The 23701-nt window shown below is 37.1% G+C and overlaps 1 protein-coding gene across 4 annotated transcripts in view; it reads left to right on the forward strand.

Moving 5' to 3' along the window:
- Positions 1-23701, forward strand: part of mtcl1 (microtubule crosslinking factor 1) — an 87160-nt gene that overhangs the window by 20156 nt on the left and 43303 nt on the right. For all 4 annotated transcript variants that reach the window (XM_030159760.1, XM_030159761.1, XM_030159759.1 and 1 more), the window contains exon 4: positions 22206-22265. In XM_030159760.1, coding sequence (XP_030015620.1) covers positions 22206-22265 — 60 coding nt within the window. The remainder of the gene's footprint in view (positions 1-22205; positions 22266-23701) is intronic.

Consider the following 23701-nt stretch of genomic DNA (forward strand, 5'->3'; position numbering starts at 1 on the left):
CTAGTTTGGAAGTATTACATGTAATAACACTGATGGACACTAGATGCTGTCTCTAAAAAGGCCTGGCCCCTATAGACGCACATTGAACTTCTCTCTAGAAATACTAAGTCGCTTTTGTGTTGTGTTACAGATGCTATAGTGTCAAGATCATCAGTCCATTTTGTTACACAAATGTCTTGTGAAGTTTATAATTTTCAAATTTCAACTCCTACATACATTAGCTGATGTTAGCATTAATGTGGTTGACCAATGTATTATATTTGCTAGCTGACAGCCTGCATCTTGAAATGGGAAATACTGATCACTAGACACAAGGTTAGGTGCTAACATTTACGTGCTAACATTTCACACATCCTATTTAGCAGTAAGAAGAGTCTGTGTTTTTAGTACATTAGCAATAGCATTGATATTATCTTTGCAACTTTACATAATTCACCCCCCGCCCACACATCCACCTACCTCACGGACAATATCGGAATATCCTTTCTGATGGATAACTTTTTCTCAGTGCACTTTTTCCATATGGTCAATATTTCTGTGCAATATATAAATATGTGCCATAATTACCTCCTGTTTGTACAATAGCCCCCCCAGCTGCTACAATGTCTCTGTTCTGTTTACACAAATTATATGCTGGTTATTCTGTTTTGCACTATTTATTCTGTTGTTTACATTCTGTTTATCTATTTATTCTGTATTGCACTCATTTATTTTTAGCTTGTTTTTACAGTTATATAGACTCTATTTTATCTGTGGTAATCTGGAAGCCAAGCAATGACATTTCGTTGCCAAAATCTCACTGCTGTGTTTTTTTGTGCAATGACAATAAAGGAAGTCTAAGTCTAAGTCTCTTTCCCAGCTTGACACTCTCCTTCAAGGATAAACACTTCTATCACCACAAAAAAACAAGATAGATGACTTCATTGTGGCTGCATCCACTTATTATGTGCGGTTTTCGGACACTCACTTAAGACAGTGCAGTTTTTTAGTTGTATGCATTTTCTGTAATATAGTCGATAACCTTTTATTCTTTAACTTGAACAAAAAAAATCTTTTTTTTTTCCCCGATGTTAAACAGATACTAAAGGACTCATCTCCATTTTTACACTGTATGTATATTTCATAAGCTTAGAGAAATCCACGTAGATGACTCTGTAACTCCTTTCCTAATTTTGTAGCTTCAGTGTCTTTCCCACCATTAAAATGAGGACGACAAATTAGAATAAATGACAACTATGCGTTGTAATTCGCAAGCCTTGCTACCTGCTGCTCAAACCAGGGAGGCTGCCATCCTTCAAGTGTTTCAAAGAGGGGAGAATACTTCTTAACAATTAAAAAGACAGTCCATGCATGCAAAAATCTGCAGAGAAAAAAACTGCAGCAGATTATCAGAACAGGTTGAGCTGACAATCTGATGACAGGAAAGCACAAAGCAGTGAAGTTCAGGTCTTTGAATGTGATTGTGATGTGTGTATCGTATTAAAGAGATTTAATAAGAGATTTGTCATTTGCATGTCTAAATCTCATCTGCACCAACCGGTCCAGGACAAGTTACATAAAAAAACAACTAAGTGATCCCTATTCTTTACATGTCTAAGCCAGTGTTATTTGTTATGGCAGGAACAGCATGCAAAATGTAGTATCTGTTCCCATTTGTGATTTGTCAGCATTATTTTGCCTAGGGGCTCTAGTCAAGTGTAACTTTCCAATCTTATCCATCTCCTCTGTACGTCATGATGAGTTCAGTGCGACAGTCGCCTCTTTCCCTGCCCTCTTCGCATGCCTCAACTATCTCTGCACATTACACAAGGCTGGCGTGCTGCCACTGTGCTGTCCCAGAATACTCGGCGAACCTGCTGAGGAGTTTGCAGGCAGATGACATGACAGCCGCTCTTCCCTCCTCCCGGCCTGTCTGAGCCACAGTGTCATTTATAGCTGTTAGTATTGCTCCACAAACACAACGACTCCTGTGACATATTGCAGTTCTTTTTTTTTTTATTTTTTTCTTTTATTATACCTTCCACTTAGACTCTCAGGTGCCAAACGGTCATGCAAAGTGCAGGATTCAATGTGTTTTAGATGAACTGTATTGGTCTCTTTGTCACCTGTGTCTCTCTGGGGACAGTATTTGCTGAGTCCGCGTGCTCTTTGTCCTGCAGCTTATTCGTACAGTTACACACATTCTCACCTGGGAGCTTCATACTCCACACTTATGCTTTCAAGGACTGTGTGATGATTTGTGTCGAGGGAGAAGGCCGCTGCTCATTCATCTTTCTCATTTCCAGAGTTTGACAAATGCGTCTTTTACCGCTGTGCTAATGGTGCAACTTACATCCACTTTGCTGTTATTGTCATGTTTAGCCTAAGGCCTCAGAGTATAATCACCCTCTTCTAAAGCGTCCAACCTATTTTGTGTGTTTCCCTCTGCTTCCAGTCTTTTTGCTAAGCTAAGCAAATCTCCTTTTGGCCATAGCATCATAATGCGCAGATGAGAAGAAAATCAATCTTCTAATGCAACTGTAAGCATGAAAGAAAATACCAAAGGTTGTGTCAGAGTCAGAGTTTTATCAAATCTCAAAAATAGGTCTTGATAGACACTGAAAAAACGCATCTTCCTGCTGAGGCTCTATTCTCTCTGTCCAAGTCAAAAGACTAATGCTGCCTTTCCGCTGTTGGTATCAGCTTGACTTGGTTCGACTCAGCACAGTTTTTTTTGTGTTTCCACTGTGTGAGTGCAGGGACCATCAAGTACAATCTGGTATTATCTTTGCTGAGGATCCAAAAGTGACCAAAATCACTATGAAACACAAGGTAAAATAATGCAAATCACAGATATTTCAATCCAGAATCATGGCTGTGTCAGTACATGTGTCATTGTGTTGTGACATGGGACACCAAACCAAGTTACTACAAAATCTCTGAAAACCTCTATGAAATTTTCACATAGACTTTACCACAGATGCTCAGTTTAAACAGCTATATTTTCATCTGAAAAATCTTAATATAATCTTTCATGTGGGAATTTATAACTTCATGTTTTCTGTTTTGTTCTCCTCCTTTGCCGCCTGGCTCATAGCTGCAGTCATGCTGAAGATGGTATCACAATAGTGTACACTGGGTTCACTAAGACATCCAGTCATGCTGAAGTAGTACTAAACTGTACTGAAATGCAAAAAATGAGACAAATCAGGTAGAGCTGAACAGTTATCAGTGGAGAAGTAGCATAAATGTAAAACTGTGCTATGGTGCTGGTTCACACCACTTTAGAAAGATGAAAACACAATTTTGATCATCCAGAGAACAGGGTAAACTCATATTTCCTCTCAACCTAGTTGCATTTCACTATCCTGAAAATAATTACAAAATCCTTGCCCAAGGAGACCAAAAACTACAGCTTTAATGTTATTGTAAATGTGCTTGTGAAGGTGATTCTATATGCAGTCGTAGTTCACCTTGCAACAGGATGAATTTGGACAACAGTTGGTTAAGAAAGAAAACTGTATGAATCATAATATCTAGCTAAAAAGTGATGTACTAACAAACACTCCTCTGAGATGTATGTGCATGTTAAAGTTTTGTTCAGCCTATAGGAAGAGTTCCATTTGACAGACTTCAACAAAATTGCAACTCATACTCACCAAAGATGAATAGCTGTTGTATGACCGATTGACAATGGATTTTAAGTTGTAGTGTGGTGTTGTCCACACCTCTGAAAAATACTGTATGTATCTCTAAAGACAGTGTTACAGAAATGTTGAAGGAGTAGCACTCTTCAAAAAGTTTATGACAGTTTTTTTGAAAGTAATGAATTCTAACTCTGTTGCTACTATTATGCTGAACATCCATGTAGTCTGATCATCTGCAGAACAACACAGAAAAGTAGTCGTAACACTACCGTTTGTTTGGAGAATTCAGCTAGTCCTCAGGCTGTAAATCTAATCACGTGTCTGTGCTGACTGATGTTGGCTCATCCTTTCTGACCGGGTCGTCATGTCCCTTTTCTAACAGATTTATCAATCAGCACTTCCCCCTTCTGGCCCCTAGCAGTCGAAGGGGGCTTGTCTTCCTGACTCCACCAGCAGTACTCTCACAGATCCACGGGGGGAGGTTGCCAGTTCTGCACTTGTCAACCCTCCGCAGGGGGGGCTAAATCAGGCTCACAGCAGCTCAGTGGTTATCACGACTGCATCTGTCCGCCAGTTTGTACTTTAAAGCCACAGTGTATGACAGAAATGACAGAGCTGAGTTTTATTATGTGTTTTATGTACATTTTTGGTGTGGATGAAATCTCAGTTGTTTGTGACTTCTGCTTCAGCTGTCTTGCCCAGGACACTCTTGCAAAAGATATTTTTAATCTCAACAAGTTTTTTCTCCTGGTTAAATAAAGGTTGCCTTAAAAAGTGCAGCTCTACTCACTCATGATATGGTATAGCATTGTCTAGTTCAAGCACAAAAAATTGTGCTCTAAATTTTTTTTTTATACTACTTGTACGTTGGTTTTGCATTATACTTCACAGACAGGCACCTATTAAACAGTATGGGCAGGGCTGTGGGGTCTTCCTTGTGTAAATCAAGTTTGAGAGTAATTTTTGATCAAACAGAATAGAAAAAGAAGACAGTAACAGGACGACTGACTGAGACAAAGCAGTGGAAAGATTTATGGTAAAAGTACAATATTTATTTGACTACTTATTGTTCTTGAAACATTAGCTAAAAAAAATCAATTGCACTTAAAATCAAAACTCATACAATAACTAATTAATCTCAGAAAAGTATGAAGAAAAACTGAATAAAGGTCTCTCCAGTTTACTTGTACCTGATGGTAAGATAAGATAAGATAAGATAAGATAAGATAAGATAAGATAAGATAAGATAAGATAAGATAAACTAACTCAGTCATGCGTCTGTGGTAAAGAGACCTCTGTTTCTTCTCTCAGTTTCTCAGTCTCTTTTACAGGTCAGATTTTTCGATTGCTTCATCTCAAACCATGTGTTACCATGGCAGCTGTTAACAGACAGTACAGCCAGGGAATGGGTCATTAATTACAGTGAGGAGATTTCCTGGCTTCACTGGTGTTCACAGGGCAACCCACCAGTGGAGCCTCTGTCAGTGCGAACAGGCATCTCTACCACTGAATTCACCTTAGAACTCATTCTGGTAAGAGACATTATCCAGTAAGAATTAAAAGAGTGTTCTAGCAGATTAGACCCAACAGAATTACTGCAACTAGTAGATAATAGAAGTATCTATAATAGTGTCTAAAACAGCTGATATCACTGGTTCCCAATGTGGACATCTTTAATGGTATCATCAAATAAACTTGAGAAGTCTTCAGATGATTTATGAGATAGGGAGGACAGATAGGATCTGTGACACATAAAATAATGCATTTCCTCTAATGTTTTTCAAGTTTTTGCTTAGATCTTTCAGGCATTTTAGTTGTTAAGATATTGTCAGTCAAATAATTGCCAGTAAGGCTTCGTCTGCTGTTCTTTTGATGACATTATCATAGTATAAACCTATTACAGTTTAACGAAACACACACACTGAATTAAGAGGAGCCCATTATTGTAATTGACTAAAACATAGGATTCTCATTTCTGTTTGCTGTTAAGGTTTTGCAAAGAATCATTGCACAAGACAGATTTGACATAAATAATAAGTACATATAAAGTTTATTTCTGGATGACATGGTGGTACAGTGTCTTAGGAAAGAGTGAAAGTACAACATTTCATGAATATGTGATAATTGATAATTTATGTATTTTTTTAGTGTAGATGTAGATGTAGATGATAAAATCTCTATTGTCTATAACTTCTGCTGCTGCTGTGTTGGCCAGGACATGCTTGCAAAAGAGATTTTTAATCTCGATGAGTCTTTTTTCTTCTTAAATAAAGATTAAATAACAACAAGAAATAATAATTAATGAAATCTGATTCATAACTTTAGCAAATTCTCGACATAGTTTCTAGTATTATTCCTGTGATGTTGGCATTATGTTGTGAGTTACATAATGAGTGTTCCTGGCACCACTGACGTTGTATATTTTAGTTTATTCAACAAATTTTTATATTTTTGACACTGTAGTTGTTTAGATGATCACATTTTAGTGAGTTTCCAAGAAATCTTCACACCAGAAATTTCTGCTCTTAACCTTTATATTGCACATTACTTTTTTTTCAACTCTTATATCCTCATTAATGGACACACCTGCCTCTAAAATTATTCCAATATGACAATCAGAGTCAGAGAAATAGCGTGATCAGTGATTTTAATCATTTTATAGGTTGAGGAATCACTAATCTGGTCTTTACAGGTTGGCTCATCAGTGAAATATCTGAAGAGATATTGGTATAGCAACCTCTGTGTCAGCTATTTGTGTTCTCTGTTCTTAAAGATACAGCTACAGTAATAAACATGGTCCAGCAGCCTGAAATAAGAGAGCTCTGCATGCCCTCCATCTTATCAGTCTCTCCCTGGTCTAATATGATCTTGCCAGATAACACACACTCCTTCACTTCCTCTTCACTCTTATGTAATGTTATTTTCTTCTCCCTATCACTTGAGGTTCTGAAAAACACCACTGTGGTGCTGTGACACTGAACTGCATGCACATTCTTCATTACTTACTGCTGCTGTGCATTAACAGGATATACAGATTATTCCACTGACGCTCTCATTAAGCATTAAGCCTCAGCTAAATATTGTGAAACAACAGAATGAAAGTGAATTGGGCCAGCCTGTGTGTGTGCCACAGAGGGGCGCTGAGGGTGATGCTGGTAGTATTTATATATTTCAGTGAAGCTAAAGCTGCTAATGGGAGTGCTTACTGAAGTGTAGCCTCTCTCTTGTCCCTCCTGTTTCCTCCTTACCGTGGGATCTGCTGATTCAACACTACACAGACACACACACGCATCCAAGAACCAGTTGGCCTGCAAATGAATGTGTCATGCAAGCAACACATCACAAAGCTCCTCTTGTGTTGCATTGTTAAACCTGATTCACAGGAGTTGGTTCAGTGTTTGGCCTGATGAGCTGTTCCAACACACACTTTGTATGATGGCTCCATTTTTTTTTTTTTTTTAGCTCTTATCTTCTGATCATGGAAATCACTAAAAATGGCTATTAGCTAATCACCGTAGTATGTTCTGTTGTTCCACATCATCACGGAACAAGAACTGGGTAGAAAACCCACCTTGAATTCGTCTCTCTCACTAAAAGAGTTTTTTTTTTTTTTCAGTTGTTGTTTTGTGCCAGTTTTGGCAGCAGTGCAGCGTGTTTTCTGTGCACCACATGCCAGACTGTAGTTGGGCTGTTCTGGTGAAATTTGTAAAGCGTGAGTGAAAGCAAAATGACACGCCCCATAAAAGCTCTATTGTGCTGCTCTTTAATGCATGTCGGGTCTCAGGCTGAGGTCAGGGCCGGCTTAGTGGAGAAGAGCGGGATGGGAGTGACCCTCGGCTGCTCGCACTTCGACCTCCTGCAGGTGCACACAAGCATTTCATTTATGAACACATACACAGGCTCATCTTGTTACACAAGGTCAGATTTATATATATATATATATATATATATATATAACCTGTTTATGTCAGTATAAGTTGCTATAGAGACCGATGACAAACTCCTCAGAGAAATCTTGTTTTCTCAATGTGTACATTTCTATAGGCCTTGTATGTCTCCAGGGGTAAAACAACAATAGCAGCCTCAGTTTTCTCTGAGTTCCTGAGGAGCATTGGGGGGGCTAAGGTTGCAGGAGGTGGTGGTGGGGTTTGGGCATCCTTTTCCAAGAAAAACGGACCTAAAATGAATGTCACTTTATAAAAAACACACATTATAAATGTTTGTGCTACAGTCAGAAATTGACAACAAAAAATGTACAAATTTGGCTCACTGATAGATTCAGTAATCCCTCTCATTTTTGATTAAACAATGAGAGAATGTGAATGGATTGCAGGCCATACAAAACACCAATCCAAACTGATTCATACTTAAACAGTATATAACTAAATATTGTTTCTGGAGCTCTAAAAATTAGGTTTACGCACAAATACATTAGATATACACATATTTCATAAGACAGAAGGCTAAAATGCCTTCAGACCACACTGCTTAGATACCTATTAGCTTTCTTACCTACTCTATGTTCTATGTATGCGCCAAACGACTGAAGTAAATTCCTAGTAATGTGAACCCTGTTAACTTGCATGGCAATAAACATGATTCTGATTCTGACTCTGAAATGACTGGAAAATATGCAGCACAACAAAATATAGAGAAGCACAGATCCTTTTCAACTGGCAAAGGTGTTGTGAGAAAACTGCTTATGTACTATGCCTAAGTGTTATAATGATGGGGAAAGTCTGACAGATCTGTTAACACCTCATATAACACACTTGTTTAATTCACAGCCTGTACTGCCACAGGGTTACTGCAACATCTGTAAAATAGATACAGTACAAGCAACATTCATTCTAATGCTAAATGCTTCTTGGGCACCTGTACTAACAAGAATAACTGTTTGGTTTTCAGTCTGCTCAGAGGCTGTAAATGGATTAGATGGGAATATGAATGACTCCAAGCCCAATAATCAGTTCATTTGATTTTCTCGTTGAAATGCTTCATAGATTTCCTGAATTAGAGAGTTATTACATTTCAGCTATGAAAGTTTGGAAGCATTGAAGGGGTTTTATGAAGGATCAGACATCTAACATATTCACACCAGCTGCTTCTACACAGTAGTGGAAAAATGTTTTTGGACATCCTGAAAATTTCACACGGTCTAGAATATTATCACGAAATATTTGCAGCAAATTTTTTTTTGTATTTCAAAAGGTGTGGCTGCATCACAGAGACACAAACAAATGCAAATGAAATTTTTTTGTTTGTTTATTATTAGCTAGGAAGAATAACAATACTAAATTCTTGACAGTTTCAACATGTCATGTTCTGGATGCATTTCATTTTCTTGCTGAAATGTCCAGTTTTGACCTTGACAGAACAGTGAACACACAGAAGGGAACATGTGGGTTTAGAGAATGGAACAATACTTGGCAGAGTTCAATGGCTTTAGAGTGATTATTAATGCAATGTGTGACAAATGTATGGGATGTCCAAAAACGTTTTTTCCACCACTGTAAATGTTTAGTGTGTGGTATTTAGTGACATCTAGTGGTGAAGTTGTGTATGTCATACAAATGAATGTACCTCCACCCTCCCACACAGGAGCTGCAAAAAAACCACATTAGTCCCTTATTAGAGTCAGTATTTGTTTTTTTCTGTCCTTGGCTTTTTATAGCTCAGGGGACGTAAACTCTGATCCACACATGAACACAGCTGCAAGAGAAGGGTAAATAACATAATTATGTAAGTTGCATTCCATTTCTGCAATTAGATCCTCCTAAATCCCACTAAATCTTAGAGACAAAGACAAATCAAGATAATAAAAAAAACAATCTATGATCTGCTTGTTTTATGTGGACTTAATATTAAAGTCTTTTTTGTGCTGGGCCTTTTCTTGACTGCATTTCAGTGCAAAAAGTAGCCCTGTATTTGTTGCATGTATTTATTTTTCCCATATTAATTTATCTATTTTTACACACACTCCACACTCTGCTGTTTGTTTATCTATCTATCTATCTATCTATCTATCTATCTATCTATCTATCTATCTATCTATCTATCTATCTATCTATCTATCTATCTATCTATCTATCTATCTATCTATCTATCTATCTATCTATCTATCTATCTATCTATCTATCTATCTATCTATTGTATGATTAGAACCTTTATAAACTAGTAAAAATAAGTACATTAAAATAAACAAAAAACAACAACAAAAAATGTTTTGAAAATGGGTCCATGGTACAAATGATGTGCTAAGTGGCCATTTGTTATTTTTGCTGCTTTCAGTTTCAACAAAGAAGATAGTGTATTGTTCATTATTGTGCACGTTTGTGTGGGTAGTTCAATGTTCAGTCACGAGTCAGTCTTCCTCTTCAGTGCTCTTCTCCTGCACTCAGAAGCCCGATACACTCATGTCTTCCAATAAGGATTTTACATTCACCACAGAGATGGAGAGGAATCTCCTGACAGCTATTGATGTGGCAATGCAGGGGCGACAGGGAGGCTGTTTACAAGATGCTCATATCCGCTGGGGATGGCCTGACATTGGAGTGACCTCTGAGTGCTGCATGCAGCCAGTCTCACTGCCAAATATTTGCACGCATCAGCAGTAATATATGAACCTGTGCATTCTACACACATGCACTGGACAATGTACAGCCCAGTCTAGAAGAAAATGTCACCATTTTATGTTTCTGCTAACCATGAAGACAGTATGAAAAATCTCAATATCAATGAATGATATTTCAATTTTATAGTTTTTTAGCTACTCATGGCACTCCTTAATTGTGCCTCAAATGTTCTAAAATAATATCTTATTTCTCATTAGGTTTAGGGAAAGATACCAAGGCTTGGTACTGAAAAAGGTACAGAAAATTTTACAACAATCTAATGAAAAATAGCTCAGTGTATTTTGTGGTATTTGATTCCAAAAAAAATGATGGTTCATAACTAACTGAAGCACTTGTTTGGCCTTAAACTCCAGGCTGGTGACAGAGTTTTGGATTTTATGTGTCTCATGTGGATTCTCCTACAGTCCTACAGACTGATGTCAGCATTTCCGTTTGGTGTGGATTGTGTGATGATAACATTTACTGAATCTTAGGCTATGATATATATATATATATATATATATATATATATATATATATATATATATATATATATATATATATATATATATATATATATATATATATATCATTCAGATCATTCAGTTGGATAGAGCGAAGACTTCCAGTGGGTGCATCACAGCTAGACATGTTAGTTCACCCCAGGGGCTATTGACGTCCCATCTGTTTATGAATGAGAGTTCAAAGATGCAGGAAAAAGCATGGAAGAGCCCTGAGTAGGAGGATGAAAGGGCAGGTATCATGTTAATAATATATACAGGGTGGGGAAGCAAAATTTACAATGAACATTTAGTTGTTTTTCATCAGCAGGCACTACGTCAATTGTTTTGAAACCAAACATATATTGATGTCATAATCATACCTAACACTATTATCCATACCTTTTCACAAACTTTTGCCCATATGAGTAATCAGGAAAGCAAACATCAAAGAGTGTGTGATTTGCTGAATGCACTCGTCACACCAAAGCAGATTTCAAAAATAGTTGGAGTGTCCATAAAGACTGTTTATAATGTAAAGAAGAGAATGACTATGAGCAAAACTATTACGAGAAAGTCTGGAAGATACTATTAAAGAAGAATGGGAGAAGTTGTCACCCGAATATTTGAGGAACACTTGCACAAGTTTCAGGAAGCGTGTGAAGGCAGTTATTGAGAAAGAAGGACACATAGAATAAAAACATTTTCTATTATGTAAATTTTCTTGTGGCAAATAAATTCTCATGACTTTCAATAAACAAACTGGTCATACACTGTCTTTCAATCCCTGCCTCAAAATATTGTAAATTTTATATACACACACACACACATATATTTTTATATATATATATATATATATATATATATATATATATATATATATATATATATATATATATATATATATATATATATAAACATCACTATCAGTGCATGTTAAAATGAAGTTAAAATAATAATGGTACTGTTACAAAAGTAAAACCTTTAAAGTTAAGGGAGAAGAGAATGAATGAATGTGTATGTGGTCATGATTAGAGAAACCAGGCTTGGGGTGAAATTTTTTGAAAAGACTATTGGGGTTAGCATTTTTTACTACATAAACTACCTTGATTAATGCCTGCTGACTTCCTACCAGGCATGCTATAGCAGCTTCACACTAATAGTTGGTCAAACTAAGTTTCTAACGCTTGCTAAATTTTGTCCTAACCTATCAAAATGGGGTCAATGGTTATCATTAAACGTCTCTAACTGTGCAATGTAGGTGCACCATTTTCAATCAGTTAAAGATATTGCTATGTTTTTTCATGTTTGGTCTGGGATAGAACAAAATCACATAGTGTGTTACCTGGATTAATAATTGAATCTATTAGGTGAGGTATGGCCCAGCGGCAGTGTGTGAATTTGATAAACATTTGAACCTAGAAGAAGTTTATGTAGCTTTCGATTTGGGTTCATCAATGAAAAAAAAACAAAGAACACATCACGGAGAGCAAACGATGCTTGCTCAGCCTAGGGTAAAAGCAGCAGTGCAATGTTTTAAGTCCTACTACTTCATACTCTGTATCTTCTATTGACCTCTAACCCCCTCCTGCCTACTGAGGTGTTTAAAGCGAGTAAACAAAAATTAGCTCCCACAGTGACAAAGTATGTTGAAATTGTATGAAACATAAAATGACATTATTTTCTGGCCACAGAAATTTACTGATAGAATGGTAAAAACATGCATCAACACATTTATAAGAGACTGATGACTGCGGGTGCTTGTTCACACAAACACACACGTGCACACTGCCTGAACAGTGTACTCCACTGGATTACAATGATGCAGTCAGTTTTGATTGGCTCAAGGCTTTTTGAGAAATCACATCTCATGGTAGTCCTGCAGCACTGGTTTCATGAGTAATTTTTTTTTTTTGACAGTAAATTGAATTCCAATGGGTTACATGCTTCAAATTTGGCTGATGGAGCATATTCAGGTGGAGTATATTTAGAGTGCATGGACCTGCTGCAGGTGCTGCAAGCCACAGATTGATTATCCTTATAAAAATAACACAGCACTGTAAATCATGGTGTAGAAGCAGAGGCTTGAAAAAGAAATCCTTCTGCAGCAGACTGTGTCCTTGGATACAAAAATTAAATCAAGTATAAAAAAAGAGAGTTGATACATATTCACTCATGTGTGTGCTGTTTTAATTAATTTATCAAAATGGATTACAGCCCAGATTGAGTACTTATTCATCCAGATCTGGCTAATATAATCTGCCTTCAAACATTTCCTTGCGACTTATCTCTCTGAGCTCTCCCGCAGGGTGAGTGATATTTATTCTGTTGTGTTAGAGTCTTAGGCTCCTCTGTCAGGGCTGAGAAGGGTTTTTATCTGCATCCAATGGCCGTTGAAGCTCCCTTTGTCAGCCCCCCCCCTTCACTGGTCACACCACACTTCCTATTAAATCCCGTTACCAGAGCCAGACACCACTCTCTGCACTGTGTTACGGTCTTTGAGCGAAATCACAAATAGGCCAAGCTGTTGAGTACAGATGCAGCCGAAAATACACTTGCTATGTTCCCATTCTTACTCATCTTCCACCCACAATTTTTTTTCCCCTCCCTACTTTGGGATTTTTCAGTGATGTCACTGTTTGATGTCATCCAGGGCTCTTTCCCAAAATGCCTCAGTGTCCTACGCAAACAGGCGTGTCAGTACACAGTATTCTCTGTTTTTCCAAGATATAGTTGTCAGATTGCAGAGGTAGTGTGCTTTCTCTCCCACTGGCAGAGCTCCAGTGTACAGATGTTAGATATTGAACATGTGCTTTCACTCATCTGTTGAATACACTCCCCTGAGAGCTGGATTGACACTAATGGATCCCACAATCAGTCTAACACCTACACACAAATATAGACACCAGTGTCAGGTTTGACACTTCACTGACTGTAGTGCAAACCAGAGTAATGGTGGAAGTAACTATTGAACATCAATGCACTGTCTTATAGAGGTACAGTCTTTACATGATCATCTTACTGATGTACTTTTATACAACTTTTAGCTTTGTTACAAACCTTGGCACAATATTTCAACAATGCAAAAATTACAATGAAATTTTTATTGTAATTCATGTGATGTGGTGGAAAAACGTAACAGTGGAGGTGTGTCTTTTCCCGAGCCTCACAAGGATGGAGTTTGTGACCATCTGAATGAGCTAGTTAACATTAGATCCCACTACATCTGGATATCCGGATCTTTAGTAATACTCCTGATGTGGATAAAGACTTTTATGAGGTGTTTCACATCTTGATATTTCACTCGTCAGTCCTATATCTGTGCTGTCCACTTCAGGGGAAGAAAAATAAAGTAATGATTTCAACACACAGCTGAGTGAAGCAAAGCACTGTTGTGAATGAATCAGGATCTTAAACCATATATCAGACACCTAAAATGCAATCTACAACAGGAAAAACACTGACTATGGAAAACTGCACTGGTCAATGTATTTGAGTTAAATAAATGAATTTAGCCCCTTCTGAACCATAATTGGTACCACAAAAAAGAAAAAGATTGTAGTAAATGAGCACTGTTATTGACTGTTGTTGGAACAACATGTTCTTAAAGCAGACCCAGTTCTTCTGTAGATAAAAATGGCTCATTCTTAGTTAATAAAAACACATCAGTTCTTACTTTCATATGATTATGAACAATGAAAACATAATTATTTGTCGAAGCTCAAAGGTGGAGGTTTTATTATGTTGCCACCTGATGGTTGTTACCTATTGCTTTTCACTGCTATTCACCAGCAAAAACAGTAACCCCAAAGAATTAAGTGTATTACTTGCAAAATAACTAGCCAGCTTGTAATGCCTTGGAAAAAAAAATGGTGAGCAAGATAGCTAATTTAATAAAACAAATTGTGGGTGATTAAAATACTCCAGCATTTTTAGTGGATAAGATCACCATTTTGGACTGACAGTAAACTTCTGCAACTGATATCTTACAGCTAACATTCAATTTAACACTCATTAGGAACTAACAAAACCTAATCCTAATCTTTCTTTAATCTCATCCTAATACCAAACTTTATGTTAAAGCCTAATCTTAACCAATAATGCCTTTAAACTCAGTTCTACTGTAATGTGCTCTAAATCCTTCTGCCGTCCTCTAATCCTCATTTGAAACCATTTTACTGACTGACATTTGACCTGCATCAAATCATCTACCACATATTGATGCTGAAATGTGATGGTAAATCAATGCCAGTGCGAATTTCTGGTAGGTTCATTATTCTGCACCTTCCAGATGTTTGAACAGACGAGAAAGTGAAAGCAAGATATTGTCTCATAGAAGCACTCATAGAAAATATGTGGCGTCTACACATTGATCACATTTTACCTAAACCTTATCCTCAGCTGGTGTTGAACTCTATCCTCCATTTTAGAGTTTAACTTTAATCCGAAATTGACTTCATCCTCATGCTTTACCATACTTTACCATACCCATATCCTAATGCATTACTTAACCCTGTACCCGATTCCTGACCCTGAAGGACAGCTTTGAAGGTCTTTTTAGATGTTAAAACGACCTCACTTTGATGGTGTAAAACTAGCACACACACACACACACACACACACACACACACACACACACACACACATACATGCACACTCAAACACCATTAGCTGCCCTCTGCATGTCAGATGTCCTTCATAGACGATGAGAACAGAAAGGACAAAGATGTGAAAGAAAACATGAGAAAAGAAAAAGGAGGAGGGAGTAAAAAAAGGAAAGGGTGAGCAGGAAGAACAGATGAGCGTCCAGAGAGAAGCACAGGAGGCAGTCAGTGAAGTGTACACTGCACTCTCTCAGTCACTCAGTCAGTCAACAGCGCCTGGTTCATTCAGTCCCTGCAGGTTAATGGCTGTGTAACTACAATCTGCTAATCCCACAGGCTGGCACAGGCCCAGGGGAGTAAAACCAGCCGCACCAGTACTACAGCCAGCTCCCACACCAGCTGGAGCTGCCTGCCAGCCTGCATGGCCGCATGACTGACTGCCACTAACCCATGCTAACAGGCCTGTGGGAGCAGTGGGCTCAGATGATGATGAAAAGGGACGTGTGTGTGTGGAAAGTTTAAGTGGAAAAAATGCAGTCACAATGCAGAAACAAGGAAACCTTATGTTTGTTGCAGACTGGATTTTAATAGAGGCAGGTGTTCAGCAGCAAAGATCATTATTGATGAATAGACCCTGACTGATACTACAGTTTTGTAGCCAATTCTAGTGATTAAAAATGTCTTCAATCAATATAGATTTGTATTGACTATATAACAGTTCACAGTAACCCCACCACCACCCCCATCTCCCACCATGTACATGTGCAACCACAATGAAAATAATGCAAATATGTAAATACCATTTAATTTTAAATTTTGAGAATGTTTAAGTTTAATTTTTTTATTTATATAAATATTTATATAAATACCAAATTTCTCATTTTCCTTTCTATTTCATTCTCACTTCTGTTTTTTTTTCTACCTGTCATTCTCTTGCACTGGTGTGTTGTATGTTGCTGCTGCCAACTGCGAAATTTCCCCATGGTGGAATCAATAAAGTCTTATCTTATCTTATCTTATCTTATCTTATCTTATCTTATCTTATCTTATCTTATCTTATCTTATCTTATCTTATCTTACCTTACCTTACCTTACCTTACCTTACCTTACCTTACCTTACCTTACTTGTGATATATTTTAGTGGTTTACAAGCACAGTCTGCTGTTTTTGCTGCTAATAGTCTCTAAATCAAAACATTAATAAAAGACATAATAGAGAACTGAAATCCCACCTCTTCTGGTGGGGTGTAACTTTGGAAAAAATATGAACTACAGTCAGTAGGGAGAGACACAAGATTTTTTAGTCTCATTTGAATTGTGTCACCATTTACACATGATATTTGTCAATTTCAAATATAATTTTACAAGCCAAGAAAGTTGCATTTTGTGACAAAGATGGCAAAGAAACATCTAGTTTTATGCTAAACAGTTTGATGGACTGTGTTTCTTGTCGTATATAATTCATGTCACCTGGAACAAACCAGCAACTGCCTTAGCATCACAAGCCTGGTCGTGTTGACGCTACGGAAACATGGTCCCTGAACAGATCATGAAGAGAGACAGGTAGAATTACGTCAGGTGTCTAGTCTTACATTTGCATATTTTCACAGTCTGATCCTTCAAAAGTTTTACCACAGACTGCAACTTTCTTACATGTAAAATTATCTTTAAATTGATTATCATCATATGTGTAAATGATTTCATAATTCATATGGCATCAAAAAAATTACTTGTAACGCAGTTGTTGTTTTCCCCAAAGTAAGGTCCTATGGGGCACCATCAGAAGTGGTGGGACTTTAGCTTTCTATATTAGATGATACTGTGGAGAAGCATGGAACTATGGGAGTTGTTGTCTTCATTACCAAGACGTATCTGGTGTGACTCAGGCAGAAAAAGAAGTAATATATTAAAGTTTTCTTCACACTACATTTAGTGATGTACATGTATGTCCTTTCATTTCATTCTAGCCAACCATTTCCAAGTAATATTAATGGTAACATTAGGAAAGGGTGCAACACTATTGACAACCAAATGAAACAGACCCTTGATTTCATGTACACAAGCACAAGAAAATGTATGAACATAGGCCTAGTCTTGCTTAGATGCTTTAATGTGAAAATGTTGTTATTTTACATAATTTTATTATAGAGTAATTTTAGCAATAAATGCTATTAGTACACATTAGTCTGTAAATACAAGAAATATATGTAACTTAAATTAATAATATAAGCACCTTTTTTGCTGCATCATGAGTTCTGCAGTTTTTGCACAACATATGTACACTGATGATAGGATACGATACATTGTGACATGATACGGTAAAATACAATATCTGTGATAGGCCCACACTGACAGATACATTCATCAGACCTATAATTTATAGTCTAATGACTCATGTTTATGATTTTTTTTTTTTTTTTTACTGACAAATCTATTTAGGATTTCTTAATGAGTTGAATCTATTCCATAAAAGGTCACTTGCAGGGAAAAACCATAACAATAAAGTCAGTTCATATCCTCAGTATTTAGTAATGTAATATAAAGGAAAGTCACCAGCAAAATCCTCATATAATGGTAAGTGTAAAAATAAAAAGTTGTAAATAAAGCTTGTCACTTATATTAATACATTCAAACACACTTAAAACTTAAGTAAAAAGAGATGACATTATACTGTATGAACACGTGTTGTTTTAATTGTTTCAGTTTACTGTGTTTATAATGATATTTCTCTTATTGCAGCATCATATGAATAACAAACACATGTATATTGGCAGGACTAATAAATGACACCATGAAAAGCTCAGTGTCTGTAACTGCATATGCTGGTGAGCGTCTCAGACAAACTATTCAATTACTCAGAGAAGCGCTTTCATCCACGTTGTTGTAGATCTCACAGGCTCTAATCATGCTCTTGTCGTTTTAGTCTGCCTTAGTCTTGGCCAGACTAGTGTGTGTACAGTAAACTGGGATCCCTGGTAGTGGCGGTCTGGGGTTCTGAGGAGCTTTGCACAAGATGCCGTCTAATCCGCTGTCTCCCCAGAGAGATTAGCTCTGTCACCAGGGTTGGGAATTAAACCACGACTGGTGTTGGAGATACTGACTTAAATACAATGCTCAGAGGGTGGACCGGGAGGGGGAGGAGAGTCGAGATTCACATTTCTGGTGTAAACCACCAAAATACCAGCTGTTGTGATCAAATAAAAACAATTACAGCCTCAGAGGTGATTCTTGAGGCTGAAGTATGGTGTATGAAGTACTCTGGGTGGAGGGGATTATATAAGAAAATAAGCACAGGTACAGCTCAATGCAAGATAAACAATGGGAGCAAAGCAGGTGCCAAGCAATTAAATGGAAGAGAAGCAGCGGTGTTATTTTGACTGCCTTCAGGATCAGAAAGTTTGGATTTTGGGTGGAGTGTGACATATATCTACAGCTAGTATGTAATGTATTTGGGTGATAGCTGTAAGAAATGAGAGAGAAAATCATCAGCTACCTAGCTTTTAGAAGCTGCATCCACTGATTAAAAATAAGTGGAATAATTAACAAGTTATTGAAATCAATATTTTTTAAAACAAAAGTTTAAATACTGTGTTCCATAAGTGGTAATAGTAACAAAGTCTTTGCTCCAGTACAAGTCTAGATGTAGTATTTGTGTTTAAAAAAAAATTAAAAATAAAAATACAGGCTCTGAAATATACTCAGCGTACGAAAGTAAGATATTGTTTTTTTTGAGAGTCAGAATTGTGTTTGGCCTTTTTACGTGTTTTGCATCATCTTCATCTAATCATAAAATGACTAAATTGACAAAATTAGTAATAAATCACAAAATCGGAGTGTGCGTTTTTGTCTTGTTATGTCTTTTTTGTATTTTTTTGTCACATCATTTGTGTCTTTTTGGTTTTGTTTAGTCTTTTATAAAATTTTCATCTTGTTACTACTTTGTTGGGTTATGTAGTTTTCATCTATTTTCATCTTTTTACACACTGGTCATCCTATTACTTTTTTGTCATATTTGTTTTGTGTCATTTTTATCTTGTTACTTTCGTGCTGTTTTTGTCTTGTTTCATAGTTTTATTTTTTTTTAACTTTTTGTCATATTTATCTCTTTGTGTTGTTTGCTTTTTTTTATGTTATTTTCATCTTTTTGCATCATTTTGGTTTTGTTTTGTCTTTTTTCTCATTTTTGGGTTGTTGCATTGTTTGTCCTGTTGTTTATCATCCTTATGTCGTCTTGTCACATTTGTCCTGTGTCATACACACTGATGGATAGAAATTATTTATTTTTTTGTGTTATTGTTCCATCCATTTTGGTTGAGATCAATCTTGTTTTGATGCAATGATGCAAAATAAATATAATGGATAATGTCCTTCAAATGGATTAAAACTAATGTAACTAGTCTGTTGTGAAAATAGGATGCCTAGAAAACACATATCCTTGTGTGAAAATCTAGGGAGTAAAAGCAGAAAGTTGCCCTGAGAACTCTACTGAAGTACAGTAACAGTATTTAATGCCTTCCTTCGATTCACTCCCTATTACACAAAAACATGCAATATACTTGCTGTTTCCTCTCTGTCTGTAACCATCACTACCTACATGGTTACGTCCATGTTTTTGTGCCGTTTCTAAGTGGGCGCTCCCTTCCTGTCGTAGAGCCAGCGACTGAGTCAAGGTCCATTCCCGCTTCGGGCAAAACAGGTTCACCCTCACACTTTCCATCCGTCTGGCCATGAATGATTCACACTGTCCTACTGGTCTATTTTGGCTAGCGGCAGAGCTCGTACAGTGAAGTGTTGCTTTTCCAAAAAAGTAGAAATAGGACGCACTTTGGGCAAGAAAATTACCGGGGGAAAAGAGAATTCACTGATTTGCTGCCTGGATGTGCTGTATGAATGAGATACAAGTTCAACTACGAAAAAAAAAGGTGGTTTTCTAACATTCACACTGATGAGTGACCAAAAACAACCATTTGATGTCATCCCTCCAAACATTTGAGATCATGATTTTTCTTTTTTTTGTCTCCTTGTTCTAGCCTCTAGGGACAGATGTTGCTATAAATACTATGATACTTGCACTGGATAGTTTGTGTCTGACCCTATTCGACAAACCATAAATAAATTCCTCAGCTGACTGTTAGAAAGACTTCTAATTACATGAAGGAGTAATAATGAGATTAGTTGTGGAGGCAAGTGAAAGTATCACTCGTCATTTGGGATCAGTGGCCTTCCTCTCTGATTCTTTCTACGTTACCAAGTTATGGAAATTTTCCCACATTGAGGTCGGAAATATCAAGTTATGCTTCCTAGAAAGGAGTCCAGCTTTAGCTTAACTGATCATCATAACCTTTAAATAACACAGCCAGGGCAGCAAACTGTTCCTGGAAAAAAGGTTCACACTTGAAAGCTCTGCACTCTGCATTTATAGAGGGGGATTTCTTCTTTCTCTAGCTCTCCTCCTTCCCTACATCCCTCCCTTTCCTCCTCTCCTCTAGTCTGTTGACTCCATCTCGTATGGTTGAGACTTGATAAAGATGAATGATTTTATTAGTAAGACTAAGCTGGCATGTCAGAAGGCCCTGTTTTATCCAGGCTTTGCGTGCAGTGCGTAGCATTAGCTACAGGACAGATTTCCCCGCCGGACAGGCAGATGCCTGCTCTCCGAGCATTTTACAGAAGCGCCATGTGTCACTGAATATGAGCCGGGATAAGACGTCTGTCACACTGAGCTCTGAATGGGATCAAGTCACACATCATACCAGAACAAAAGCCACATCCGACCATCTCCATCATCTATCTTAACCCATAAAGACCCAGTACTACTTTTGTGTCAGTTCCCAAATGAATTTTTCTCTCTATTTAACCTTTCTTAAGTGATTTATCACCATTTATTATATATTATTCTCTGTATTTTACATTTTTTCAGTCAAAATCAAGTATTTTCCATTATCTAATTTGCTGACCATGTAGATGTTCATAAAAGCTTGGATTAAATTTGAGGTTTATCATATCAAAAACTGAGAAAACTGAGGAAAAGTAATTTTTTCAGTAAAATATATCATTAACTGAACATAAACCAAGTGTCTCCATCCACTGCCATTAATCAAACTCCATGGGTTTTACTGGTGAATCAATGTTATTGAAGAGGATGGTGTTTCCACGTTCACACCGGAGCCTCTGAACGTCCAAACAGCTCATATGTGATGACCATGAAATGATGACAGACTGCATTTTAGACCAATTATTTACATGTATTAATGAATGGATCAACATTTAGTAAACATTTTAGATTAGTAGATGGTTTTGGCCGGTGATAGATGTTTGGGTCATTATGGGTTAAAGTTACTCCCAACAAAGATGTTCACCAATCACAGGCGTTTGTCCACTTTCATTCTCAGTCGCTTGCAATACTACTGACACAGTAACCAGATGCATTCCATTAGTATTACTATGTGCGTGAATCACTCTATAATATGTCATGTGACCTGTAGTTTGCATTACAGTAAACACTTCCTTATCAGGCCTAGCTTTGACCTGATGATGGAAATGTTATGTAAGTCTCACACACAGATTTATCATCTTTTTCTGGCTTTTGCAGAGTCTGCTTTGTATTAGGGGAATGGACATAGATGTTAACAAACACCTTTGATCCAAGGTCACCGTAAACACAGGCAGCATGTGTAGAAATATCAATAAGAGGTTATGACTGCACAGATCGTTCACAAAACCATATGTTGTTGCTTTAATCAGTGAGTTCTTGGCCTATATTCATTTGACCCACAGCAGCACTCTGTGTTGGAGAAATATTTCAACTTCAGACAAGTTGGATTTCATTTTCTAATCACAGCTTTCTTCTGTCTTTTTTCAGACTGCACTGAGGAGACGAGGGAGCAGAGAAGCATTTAAAGACAAGAAATCTACAAGTCAGGTGAAAAAAAAAACTTTTTATTTTATAAATTACATTAATATGTACTGTTTGTACAAGACAAAGGTCATTTTACCACCACTTTAGGACAAGGATACAAATCATATAATGAAGTGATATGATTTAATGCTTAAGTTAATGTATGTATCATGAATTCTAGGTACTCATCATGAACTAGGGATCAAATCATATCAAAGCTTTATGTCATTACATAATTATCATCAACTAGGAAATGTTAATTCATACATTCTTATGTCATTTCACTAAACTGGCTCGATTTCATTTACTTCAGATCCATGCATTTAATCAGCCTCCATAAGAAGAACACAACCCATTCGAATACAAGCATGTAATGCTTTTTTTTGTTTTTTTCAACCTGATCATCAAATATTTACCTTTTGGTATGAATCCAGTGCAACAAGTATGAATTCACTTAATTCCTTGTAACTGCTTTAACCAATATGCTGCTTAAACTCACCATGAAAACTTTAGGTAGGTTCAGGAGCTGTGAGATAAAATATATACAGCATATTCTGATGAAACAGAAAATTACACATCTTTTCATATTAATGTTTATAATTTATACTTGCTCACAAATACTTTTTATGGCAATTTCTTTCATTTTGGAACTTTGTGTTTTTCCAAATGGAGCAGATGCAGGTATGAAAATCACATGAATGCAACACAAAGAAACATTGAGAGTGAATGAGAAGCACAGCGAGGTCATTTAGAATAGGATTTGTTTGTACAGAATTTCCAAATAACAGAAGAAAAGAAAATAATAAGATAATGTAATGAAATGTTCTTGTTGAAGTGGTTTAAAATAACCATATCAAAGCAAAGGCTAAATCACCCAACTCAGTCAAGTGTTTTGTTGAGCTTTAAAATAAATTCTTCTTTTCATACTGAAGACATCAAACTACATTGGAAAAGATTCAATCCAATCCAATTAATATTATGTACAAAAATGATTCCAAAGCTCAAAGGTAATGTAAGGCTTCAGTAGAGTCAGACAAATTAAGTCTTGAGTATACTGTGAATTAACCTTCTCTTGAAGGTGGGGTATGAGAGCTTAGTAAAACCGCTCGAGCAAGCTACATTTTGAAAATACTCAGTTCAAAAGTCCAAACTTCTTTCTTCAGACATTCCCCCGAGGCTACACCTCCAGAGTACTGGCATGCACAATGCTTGCTCTCGAGGGTTCAGGAGCACTGCACAGCAACAATTCGCCCGGCGCCGGCAGCTCCAGTGGCCCATGCCCCGGCCCCGGCCCCGGCCCCGGCCCCCCGGCCCCGACTCTCTGGCCCCAATCCCTGCATACCTCATTCAGACTCCTCCAACACCTCCACTCTTACAGAACAGCCCAATTCATACCTATCTGGCTAATATTACATTTCCTAGTTATTTATGTTAGTGACAAAACAGTTTGCCGGTGAACT

Source organism: Sphaeramia orbicularis, chromosome 17 (assembly GCF_902148855.1).
Source record: "Sphaeramia orbicularis chromosome 17, fSphaOr1.1, whole genome shotgun sequence".
Classification (NCBI taxonomy): domain Eukaryota; kingdom Metazoa; phylum Chordata; class Actinopteri; order Kurtiformes; family Apogonidae; genus Sphaeramia; species Sphaeramia orbicularis.